This window comes from Dreissena polymorpha, chromosome 13 (assembly GCF_020536995.1).
Source record: "Dreissena polymorpha isolate Duluth1 chromosome 13, UMN_Dpol_1.0, whole genome shotgun sequence".
NCBI lineage: Eukaryota > Metazoa > Mollusca > Bivalvia > Myida > Dreissenidae > Dreissena > Dreissena polymorpha.
This window is the reverse complement of record NC_068367.1, coordinates 56,220,122-56,232,528: the sequence shown is the minus strand read 5'-3', so window position 1 is coordinate 56,232,528 and position 12,407 is coordinate 56,220,122. Positions and strand designations below refer to the sequence as shown.

Below are 12,407 nucleotides of genomic sequence, written 5' to 3'. Positions count from 1 at the left end.
TTGAAATATATGTATAATAAGGTTTTTACACATTTTATATAAATTCATAAATATTTGACAAAATCGTGCAGTTCCGCTTTAATATCATGTAAACACGCGTATTATTACTGATGGAATGACAATTCATTTACGCATTAACGATGACCTTTTTTGTTATTACTTAACTATTTCAGCTGTAAAAAATATACATGAAAACTGTACAGTGGCGATCTACCTTTTAATTTAGTCGATGATAAGCTGAACAAAATAGGCCAATAGCATTTGCAACGAAAAAGGTCTACTTTAGTTCTCAGAATTTCGTGAGCCATAACTTATAACAATAAACAAAAACGCAGTGACAATTATACAAAACATGAAATGTAAAAAAACACAGCACAAATCTTTTATATTTATGAAAAACTATTGCACACGAAAAACCAACTGCACATGTTTCATCAGATCGTCGTACCGAAATCGGTTTTTTGAACATGCACATACAATGTAGACATAACAGCATTTTAGGCAAAAACAGAACAGCATGTATGTACCCTCGGGAATCATATCACACCAGGGCATGGTTGCTCAAAACTTTAACGAACAGCCGTTAACGTTTGGATCAAGTTATTTATTTGACTTAATTGTTAAACCTTTAAAATATATGTTCCTTTGTATAAATTGTAAACGAATGTATATGCTTGAATAATTTGCAAACTTGAAATAATATTGCTTTTAAAATTAGTGTTATTAGCGTCTGGAATTCACAAAATGTAAGCTTTTCAGGCCGTTACAGTTTTGAGCAGCAGTGCTCTGACAATCGTACCTGGTTGCCGCCCTGCTGATGACAAGGATACACGGAGACCACCCCCTCGTTGTTTTTAATGTTTGTACTGGCGTCGATGCACATAGACCGATCAACGTTCCGGATCTTAACAAGAAAAGCAAATTAGTTTAGAAAATTTAGACCAATTCATTTTAGCTCGATTACATCGAACACCTAAGGATTAACGATTAAGGTTAGAAGATCCCTATTTAAACGAAAAATGTCATAAAGGCGGATTTTTCATTCCTGATTAGACTGTAAAACTTATTTAAACGCTCTCGAGTCCGTTCCCTGGATAGGACCAGTATTGGTGTCTTTGAGGGAGATCTTAAGAACACCATATCCACTACGCCACGGCGACCCACATTTACTTTCAATGCTAAAATATTAAATGGCTGGCATGCTTAGTTGCGAATATCGCTTCTAATTAATGTCTGATTAATCTACTAATACGATCATTGGTTTACAATAACACCTGCATGCACATAGGTACATTACCTCACCGGACGCTAGAGCCTTTCCGGGAACAAACAATTCAGGAAATATATTATCAAGGTACCACTGGAAACTTTTGCAGTGTAGAGATTCCCTTAAAGCTTTACGATCACTGACGTCTCCGTAATCACCCTGGAACAACATTTGGAGATTCTAAGCAAATATCAAGTTAGTAAGGGACTGGCGAAAACTTTTAACATAGGCCATTAAACATGCGTGTATGTTAAAACAACAACACTTTCAACATATCAGTATTTTACAAGAAAACGGTTTTATAATATCAATAATAGCAAGCGTTTATAGCTTAGATAAATGATATTGTGTTACGCACCAAACATGTGAAGGGTATGGTTGTAGGATAATTTTATAAAACATGTACAAACATAAAGTTGTTGGTCAAACTACCAAATCGTCTGTAAAGTCAATCATAGAACAAAACTAGTAATTTTCGTGGACTAGTATGCGATGTTCACCCTAAAACACATCAATCATGCAAAAATAATACACAATTTATTATGGCCCGAATTAGCTATTCGCTGCAAGTAATATTCCAACAAACCTTATCAAAGTTTATTTGCTGCAAGTAAAAAAATATAATCGTGCACACCTCATCATAGTATTTTGGCTGCAATTAATATTCAAACATACCTTATCATAGTTTATTCGCTGCAAGTAATATTCCAACACAAATTATCATAGTTCATTCGCTATTCGTAATATTACCGTACACACCTTATCATAGTTCATTCGCTGCGAGTAATATTACCATACACACCTTATCATAGTTTATTCGCTGCGAGTAATATTCCAACACACCTTATCATATTTTATTCGCAGCAAGTAATATTCCACCACACCTTATCATAGTTTATTCGCTACAAGTAATATTCCTACACACCTTATCTTAGTTTATTCGCTGCAAGTAATATGCATACACACCTTATCATAGTTTATTCGTTGCAAGTAATATTCATACACACCTTATCATAGTTTATTCGCTGCAAGTAATATTCCTTGTAATCATCCAGCCAGACCTCTGCAAGACGCACTAGATTTCGTCTCAGAACATTGCCGCCGTTTACGTCCCATTTATAAGGACTGCGTTTCCGAAACACGTGCCCCACACGTGAGCACGGTATAGTCTCGAGGGTACCACCACACATCCACGTTTTGAACGAGAGTTCGAGGTTCTCCCCGCCCCAGATGTCAAACCCGCTGTCGTATGTGCCCAACTTTCGGAAGAACTTGCTGCTGATTGCAAAAAGCCCACCCGCCATTGTCGGGGATCTGAAAGAATGCAATTTAAGATATTTTGCGGAGATGTTCCAGTAATGACTACATTATTTACTATATGGAAGTTATTTACTTTGAGTACAAACTGATTGGCCAATTTGGCAATTAACAGACAAACAGTTTTATTCGCATAACAGACCACGTTTGCATCGCATAGACTTTTTTTCAAAATAATGACATATGAGGTCATTATCAAAAGCTCTAATATAAACATACATTATAATGTACGGAACATATCCTTGTTACTTTAATTACATCTCTTCACCAGACTAAACAAGCTTGTATTTAATAGAAATGTTCCATGAAAACGTCTGTTTTAATGTTACAGGTCGCGAGATGAAGGTAATTTAACACAACAGAAGTAAAATACTGTTTTTCGGCGTATGTGTCTAATCCAGGCATTGACCTTTCTTAACCTCTATCAACATCCAATACACTATAAAACACATTTCCCATAAGCAGATCTGAATTAATACCATTATATTACTGCATTTATCAAATTGAGAATAACAGGGATGCTGTATTGTTTTTGCAACGTTGTACACATCTGTATTGGATCTTTCCTGCATTTCTTATTGTCTGCAACTTACATCTGACAAATATCTACACCACTAATTCAACCTTTGTTTCCAATTAAATTATTTAGAAACGTTAATGCTCAACCTTTATTTTTTAAGTCAGTGTTAACCGGAATGGCAAACATCTTTTTAATCACATATTTCCGTTTTGTACATAAACAATCGTGCACACCAACAAAATGTAAACCTTGACGTAGGGAACGCTTACCGTACTGGAAGGTAAGTTTTATATTCAATCCGTTTGAGCTCCTCCTGAGGTATCATATGCCAGTTGAACAACAAACCCCAGTCGAATCCCCCGACTTGAACTGACTTGATGTCGGTGTTTACTTGCCCCTGGTAGCCAAACGTGTCCAGATCTATGACGTCAATGACGGGTACCAGCACGTTCGTCTCGTTCTCGTGTATCCTTGACAGCAGAGGCGGAAGCCAGCCTGCAATTGTTATCACGTAAGCTAACTGTTCGCTTTCTCTTAAAAAAATATATTTCGTTTATGCATTGACACATGTAGCATTTTGCTTAAGTGTTTATAAAGTAAAGATTGTGTATAATAATCAATACACATACGTTTTGTACACCGTGTACATTTGAAAATAAGTAGGACATTAAATTTTAATGCAAAGGATGACACAGATTTTCAAATCAAACCACAGTTGCCGCGACAGCTCGGTCTTCGCTTTTTCTGAGACAAATATGTTTTGGTTTATTCGTTGACAGATGTTTGGATGAAACATTTCGCTCAAGTGTTTTTATAGTGGGGATTTTATTTTTTGATTTATACACATGCGTTTTAAACACAATGAACATTTCTAAATAAGACTGACAATAAATTTAAATACGCCGGATGACAAACAGTAGGAATTTCCAAAAGATTGGGGTAAGGTTCGAACAAAGTATGCTTTAACCTTATAACATATATGCAAACTTTAATATCAATAACATGTACTAATTGACTTTATATTTACCCAATTTATTATCTAAATAAAAATTAAATAACGAAAGGATTAATCTTGCCATCGTAAGGAATATCCGATCTACATTTAGTTGATCAGCTACGTTTTGATAAATGTAGGACTGTACATTTATTACATTTAGCCACACGCTCGTTGTGACATGTGCTTATCCCACATGCTCTTGGACGAATATATATAGAAATCTCAGATCTACAAACCTTCGGTGGCCTCGCAATGCGAGTCTAAGAATATTGCAACATCGGCAGTGCATTTCTCAAAACCCATCAACCTGGCCCTGATAAGCCCGATCCTCTTGTGCGCGCGCAGAAGGGACACTTTGTCTTGCTTGTCGATGTATTCTTGTAGTGGCTCTTTTAAGTGATCTTAAAAAACACGTTCATGTTCATTTTACAAGCGATATACATGTATATCAATTAAAATGCACTTGGTATTTTGTATCAGAATGCAAACGTTAAGTTGATCTTGCTAAATATGATATCACATGGTTATTGCAATTTTTTTATTAAACGAAATGTAATAAAATTAATTAAGCATGTATATGTGTTAAAACTCTCAATCAAATGGTTCACATAACATCGTATTAAATAAACGTGCATAAGGGACAGATGAAAAAAAACACAATGGAAATCTGTATAAACACACATACATAGAAGTGACAAAAATCTTAGTAATAATAGCACCCTTAAACAGTATTTAACTTGTTTATATATTTAACTAAAATCACAGTAATAAAATATTCTCCGTTATTATTGAAATAAAATCATTTAAGGTACTTATATATTATTATAAAAAATATGAAAAAAAGAAATGCTCTCCTCATGGTGTAACTATTAATTTGTTGTTGCTTTTTATTTTTCATGGAATTCCGCCGTGATTACAAATAAACAATACAATTCTGAACGTTAGAAACTGTGAAATTAAGGAAGACATGTTGTGAACAAAAAGTTAGATCCATGTGGAAATATGTGGCAAGAAAGGAGCATATACCGGTGTCCAGTGGGGGAAGGGGATTAAATAGGAGAAGAGAAATCTAGCACTAGCACCATCACCCACTCGGCCTACCGATGTTACCGCTGTACGGTATTTAACACACCAAAATCAGAAAAGTCGTCCACCACAATAATTTCTTTTAGTTGTGTGGAATCCGATCTGTCGAGCACACTGTGGATTGTCCTTAGCAACACGCTCCAAGCCTCGTTGTGAAATATGATTATCACGCATGCGCTTGGAAGATGGTTGCCATATTGTATTTTCTTACATCTAATTTCGAGGAAGAAATTAAAAAAAACATCAAATACTCAAGATGAATAAACAGCCATCAATTAACGGATTTATTTCACTGCTTTGCACTTGGTCTTCTAAACATGGAATACAATGCATATAGTATACAAATACATACAACATAGAAGAACATTTTTACATATGCACACGAATTGTGGAAATGCATTTCTACTTCCTATATCACTACCACTACTACTTCTTCATTAATGACTTAGTAAGAATGTAATTTATGTACCTGACGTAAAGAACACATAACCTACTCAGTTTCCCTAAGATCTGGAAGTGACCGATGGAGTGATATCATGTCGCTGGCATAACGATTAAAAGCATTGTCCTGATAGCCTTTGTCAAAGTCGTCTCTCTGCTCCTTGGTCAATTTTTCTTTATCTATATACACGGGTTTCCCTCCTTCACCTGTCAACAATCAAACAAAATGATCAGAATTTGGCAACAAAACAACAATGATTCATGACCAGAGATTTACATTGATTAATTTAATAATAACGTTTTCGAGTCCCGTGTCAATCAAAATTGTGTAACTTGCGAGATGTGTCGATTATTGTTTATGTTAAATACAAGTTGTGAATGGAGCATACATTCTTTCTTTATTATCGAAGGTTTCGTATCTTGGAGTATAATACAAGCATTTTCACCTGGACCATCCTTTTGCTCTGCTCCTTCACGCCTGTGCACGGGAGCTCCGATCTGCGCGACGTCTTCTTGTTTGTCTTCCTTCTTTCCTGCAGGGTGTTCATTCTTATCGGCATCTACATTCCGCGGAACGTTTACGTTTTCTCTCCTCTCTAGTAAGGTGTCTTTAATGTCATTTTTCCGCTGAATATTGACATTTTTTACTATTGCACTATCTTTATTATGTTCAATAATTTGCTTCGGTGGAGCTTCCAACTTATCATTACCAAAATTAGCCCTTTCCGCATCATTAGATTGTTTTAATCTATTTAAATTCTCCTGAATTTTTGCTAGATGTCCATCTTTGATTTCCATTTCTTTCACAAGATTATTATCCGTATCATCTTTTTTACTCCAGTGGTTCAACGTTAATGACACTGTCCAAATTAACAATACCACCGCTCCGAGTCTAATCGCAAGTCTCTTGAAATGCCTAGATGGCAACATTTTAAATCCTTTTGTGCTACGTTTATTGTTTTATCGGACTAGTAAATATATATTTAGATTGTTATAACGCATAAAAGATTCAACACTAGCAATCAATATGCACGACATTCATCTCATTTGTCTGAATGGAAATCTGAAGTGAAAATAAAATTACATATAAATTCCACTCTTAACAAAGTGCTATGTATGAATACATACATATGAAAAACGAACGACCTAGAAGCAAGAAGCATGAGAGAAAATCTATTGTTCTATGGTTGCCCCGAAGTGTTAAATGAAAATTGTGAGGGGACTGTGAAATCCATAATTTCAGAAAAGCTTCGAATAGTGGAGAATATAACATTATACAGAGTTCACAGACTTGGTAAACCCAGTAACGAAAAATGCAGACCGATAGTGGCCAAATTCCACTACTACCAACAACGAGAATTGGTACGGACGACGGCTATCACCAAAACAAATGACCTCAAAACCACCGGGCTGGGCATCGGAATTCAGCAAACCAAAGCAGTGCTGCAGCAGAGGGCGGGAAAAGAACGCTCTATTCAACCGTGAAAAGAGCGCCGGTAAACAAGTGAAGTGGGCCGGTGCAAAACCTTTATCACGCGAAAATGGAAGCACTCAGTTCAAGGAGGTTACACACTAGGAAAAGGAAGGGAAGTTAAATGTTATAGCGTGGAACGTGAATGGACTCGCCCAGAAAAATAAATGATGTTGACTTTCAAGAATACGTTAAAAAATATGATCTAATATTACTTTCTGAAACTTGGCTTAACAAAAAGCAACCGATTAACACCGACATTAATGGGTATATTAGCTACCATGTTTACGGTAATAAACGTTCTGGTACAAACAAAGGTCGCTTTAGCTGTGGACTTTCAATTTATTATAAAAATGAGTTATCAGATAATATATCCATTGTAGAAACTAATCAATATGGAATAGTGTGGCTAAAATTAAAACAAGATTTTTTTTCTGTAGAGTCTGTGTCATACTTACATCCCACCTGTCAATTCGAAAGTTTTAATTGAACAAGATTTCGATTTTTTTTTATGAAATTGAGAAAGGGGTTGAGAAATATGGGCAGCTCGGAAAAACATGCATAACGGGTGACCTCAATTCCCGAACAGGTAACTTATCAGATATACTAGAGTACGATAAGTACCTTGACTGTTTAGAAGAATTAGATACAGAAAATACAAATAAACATTTCCCAGTAATACGCAACAATCCGGACAAGGTAATTGATTGTAACGGTAAAAGGCTAATTAATCTATGCAGAGCTACTAATCATATTATCGTCAATGGTCGTCTCAACAAAGAGCAGGCCAATCAATTAACTTTCGTCTCAAATAGAGGCTTGAGTATAACAGATTATCTTATTATAAATGAAAACTATGTTGATAATATAAACGACTTCAAATACTCAATTGGCAAAACTTTTCTGATCACGCAGGTGTTTACTTTTCTTTAAAATGTAACACCAAAACTAGACATATTACAACCGGTGAATACAAAGAGGAAAATAAGCTTGTTTTGAACTCAAGTTTTGTTGAAAAAGTTCAAGACTCATTGAAAGAGAATATCAATTTGTTAAATGAAAACAAGGAAAACATTAATTGTGAAATAAAACATTAAACTAGCTATATTTATGACAATGCAGTTACAATTTTTGGAAAAAAGTAAATATTAACCACGACAAATTTTTTCGAAATAAAGCAGATTCCTTGAAATGGTTTGATTATAACTGCAACAAAGCTAAAGAAAAATTCAAACGCGCACGAAACATATTCAATAAATTAAAAACAGATGAAAACAAAACACACTTTGTAAATATGAGAACAAAGTACAACAAAATTCGAAAGAAATCTAAAGCAAAAGACAAAAAATCAGAAGGAAAAAAACTTGAAGACATAGCAAAATCAAATCCAAAACATTTCTGGAAATCCTTAAAAAAATGCTATAGACAAGCACCAAACAAGGATGAAAGTATAACAGTAGCAGACTTTTATACGCACTTTAAAAACTTATTAGGCGAACAACCCCAACAAATAAATGAAAATGTTGCCACCACCGAATCTTCGGATATTGATTTAGATAAAGAATTCACATTGCATGAGCTCAAGGACCACAACTCCTAGCAATATACAACAAACTTTTCAACCATGCCGAATACCCGGAAGACTGGGGCCTCGGATACATCGTCCCTATATATAAGGGCGGGAAATCAAATGAAACAGAAACTATAGGGGTATTACCTTTAATAATATCCTAGCAAAAATATACTCACAATTGCTACTCAACCGTTAAACAAACAGGACAAACAAACACCAAAAAATCATTAACTGCCAGTTTGGTTATCAAAAGGGCAAAAGCACAACAGATTGTATATTTATACTAAACGCAATTATATCAAAAATAATAAACTCAGGTCAAAAATTATAAACCATTTTTATCGACTATCAACAGTGCTATGAGAAAATCAATCACACACTACTTTGGCAAAAATTGATATCGGAAAATGTGAGTTCAAAAATGATAAACGCTCTAAAAGCGATGTATAGTATCGTAAAATCAGTAATTAAATTCAATCATAACTTGTCCGACCCATTCTCGATACACCAAACAAGGTGATTCCAGTTTATCACTGCTCTTCAAGATGTTCGTTAATGACATGTTGGAGAACATAAGTACAGATTAAGATGGTTTATTCACGAGTTGAAATTATTTCTTATTTTATGCTGATGACCAAATTCTTTCGCAACGTCACCAAACTCATTACAACACATGCTAACAGACATAGAAGCATACTGTAATGCATCGACATTAAAAATAAATACAGCTAAAACAAAAGTGCTTATCTTCGAAAAAGGAACACATTACACAAACATCGATATCTTTCTGTATTGTGAAAAACTAGAAGTCGTTACTTCCTTTAAATATCTGGGGGTATACTTATTTAAAAACGGTAACTTTAACAGAACGCAAAAATGCATAGCAGACCATGCGTCAAAATCAATGCACCGACTTTTCTCAGTGCTCAACATGTATAAATTCAGCACAAAAAGCAAACTCAAACACTTTGATATCTTAGTAGCATCAATTTTGAATTACTCGTCTGAAATATGGGGTACTACACAAGCGAAAGATATTGATGCCGTACACACGAAATATTTAAGGAAATTACTGTGTGTAAATAAATCAACCAACCTTAGCGCGTTGTATGGAGAATTAGGAAGAATACCCTTTAATGAAATACGAAAAATAAACATCATTAAATACTGGTTTAAACTACTATCATCAAATGAGAGTAGCTTGATCAAAATCACATACAATATGCTAAAACACGATACGGACAATGGACATACATACAACAATCAAAACTGGGCATACCATGTTAAATCCATTCTCGACAACATCGGAATGTCCGAATTATGGATAAATCAAAACATAACCGAATCTCAATTTATACAATGCAAACAACGAATATTAGACAATTATACTCAAACATGGCACGCCGATATTAACAGCTCTACCCGTATCTCTACGTACTGTTTATTCAAACATAGTTTATCGTTAGAAAGTTATTTAGACAAAATTAATGAACCAAAATATACAATTGCCCTAAGCAGATTCCGTTTATCATCGCATTTATTATATTATATCAACTTTCAGAAATTGTTATTTTTTTATAAATAACTATAACCACAATTCTCGTATTGAAATAATTTGATTTTTATTTATTTCTATAACTTGTTGCTGGATACTTAACATAATTTTTAGTGAATGAATACTGTACTTCTTAACATTACATTGTTGTCAATGTTGAATATATTTTTTTTCAAACGAATATATTATAAATTTTTCGCACTAACACCATGTGTTCAATTTAACACTTAATCCACATCTGCCATGACTTGTATTACTTGTATATATAAAATGCATATGTGTAGGCTAAGAGCTTGTATAAGCTTTATTTGCTGAAATAAAAGTTGTTGTTGTTGTTGTTGTTTTTGTCGAATTCTTATTCCATTGTTTATTGCACATATCATTTAAAAACAACTCCACGTTATGGCGTGTTCCCAAAGTCAAGATGAGACGGCTGCATTTTATGCGTGTTAGCGGAAACCTAATATATATTTGCAGATTTTGTAATTTATTTGTAAACTTCTATGTTTTTCGGCGTAAGCTGCATAAGCCAGCTTTTCACCCTGACTTGACCTTTGTGAGTGTCCAATAAAATTCAAATAAAATTTCCCGCGGCTAGGTACGAATGAATACACTTCATTTATTCCATTGGCTGATTTGAGTATACCACCAGAACATTGGAAACATATCCGCGTCTTTGTACCACTGTTTTACTGTATGAAACAATTTTATCTCTAATGAAAAGGCTTAATAGATAGAACAGTTTTACACTCAATTCTCGACATCAATACAGTTTGTGCGTACACCTTTTATTTTCAGAGTATTACCAGCGCAAAAGCGTTAATACTTAAAAGGCTATGTTCTCATATTTAGTACTTACTTCCATATTCCTGTCAACATGTTAACATGTAAAAGTATAAAGAGCAGTGGAAGCGAGGCCTCACTTTAAAGAATTGCATTTCAACCCGCGAGGTTTCGGGTCAAGTCGCGGACATTCAGAGTTTATATACAGGTCATCACCGGAGTTCGCGGTCAGTAAAATAATCGTTATATAATAAAGACGCTATCCGTGAACTAGGTTACCTGGAATTTTCTTTAGACCAGAAATATGTTAAAAGAAGATATTCAGCAATATAATTATGGTATGTCAATAATAGATTCTTAATGTGTTTTCAACAATACAATGATAAATATTATTTTTAATAAATTTAACAATAATTATTCCACCATATTGCCTAATGTACTAAAGTGATATTATGAGCATGTAACAGTTTATAGGTGTCTATCGCAACCGTTGATTATTTTTGATGTTTCTACTTCATATACACTTATAGTAATTAATGCAGCATCAACATACTAAAACAATATACCAGAAAGAGAAAAATAATGCATTTGAATATTAACCATACTTTCGTTTGACAACTGATCATGCGTTTACGAGTTGAACCTAAATTTAGTTTTAGTGCAGATTTGTTCATACGACACAAAGACACAATATTGTGTTACGGATCATTTCGGCTTACAGGACTGGGTGGGTCACGTAAGAATATCGAATATAAAATATATTTTTATAAACAACTGGTAGCAAGGTGAGTTGCAGATAATTGATCAGTAACCACATTTTAACTAACTATTTTGACCTGTTTATTCTTTTCAGCTCAATTCAACAGTGCAAAATGCCCATAATATCACTTTAAGCATGAGCACGATGATTCTCGATACTGTTAATAATCGAATCAAATAGCAATGCCCGACATACCACTAAAACAGGTTTGTTCTCGTGTGGCCGGTTGACTCATATTTTTAAATTTCACATCCATTCTTCTTTTGGTTTTCTGTTTTGTATCTATAGGTTTATGACCAGCAATATGTTATAATGTAAAATAAGCCGCGAAAACTCCCCGTAACATCCCGAACTGCGTGTGATGCAGCTAAGAACTGCACAGAAAAAGACATTCGCTATCCTTGATCTCATTCATTAAACTATTTACGCCGTATATCTTTTTTAAAGATATTTCTTGTTATAGATTCACTAACTTCGCAACCATATGTTATAATAGGTACAACGTTAGTGTCAAAAAGTTACATTTTTTCATCGAGTTTCACTCTGCTTAATAGACAAAAGGTTATTATATGCCTTTAAGGTTCGCTCATGCAGGGTTTTGACAGCGTCATTGAGGGAACCCTAGTAATTGAATTTG

The 12,407-nt window shown here is 34.4% G+C and overlaps 1 protein-coding gene across 2 annotated transcripts in view; it reads right to left on the bottom strand.

Annotated features, from left to right (window-relative positions):
* Positions 1 to 12,407, bottom strand: part of LOC127854470 (polypeptide N-acetylgalactosaminyltransferase 5-like) — a 168,394-nt gene that overhangs the window by 3,305 nt on the left and 152,682 nt on the right. The window contains exons 2-9 of one of the 2 annotated variants that reach the window (XM_052389521.1): positions 6,075 to 6,691; positions 5,682 to 5,835; positions 5,234 to 5,400; positions 4,338 to 4,502; positions 3,374 to 3,599; positions 2,275 to 2,581; positions 1,298 to 1,426; positions 800 to 904 (exon numbers count right to left, since the gene is read on the bottom strand). In XM_052389521.1, the coding sequence (XP_052245481.1) occupies positions 800 to 904; positions 1,298 to 1,426; positions 2,275 to 2,581; positions 3,374 to 3,599; positions 4,338 to 4,502; positions 5,234 to 5,400; positions 5,682 to 5,835; positions 6,075 to 6,558 (1,737 nt within the window). In that variant the 5' untranslated portion in view covers positions 6,559 to 6,691. The remainder of the gene's footprint in view (positions 1 to 799; positions 905 to 1,297; positions 1,427 to 2,274; positions 2,582 to 3,373; positions 3,600 to 4,337; positions 4,503 to 5,233; positions 5,401 to 5,681; positions 5,836 to 6,074; positions 6,692 to 12,407) is intronic. The other variant, XM_052389520.1, reaches the window with a different exon arrangement.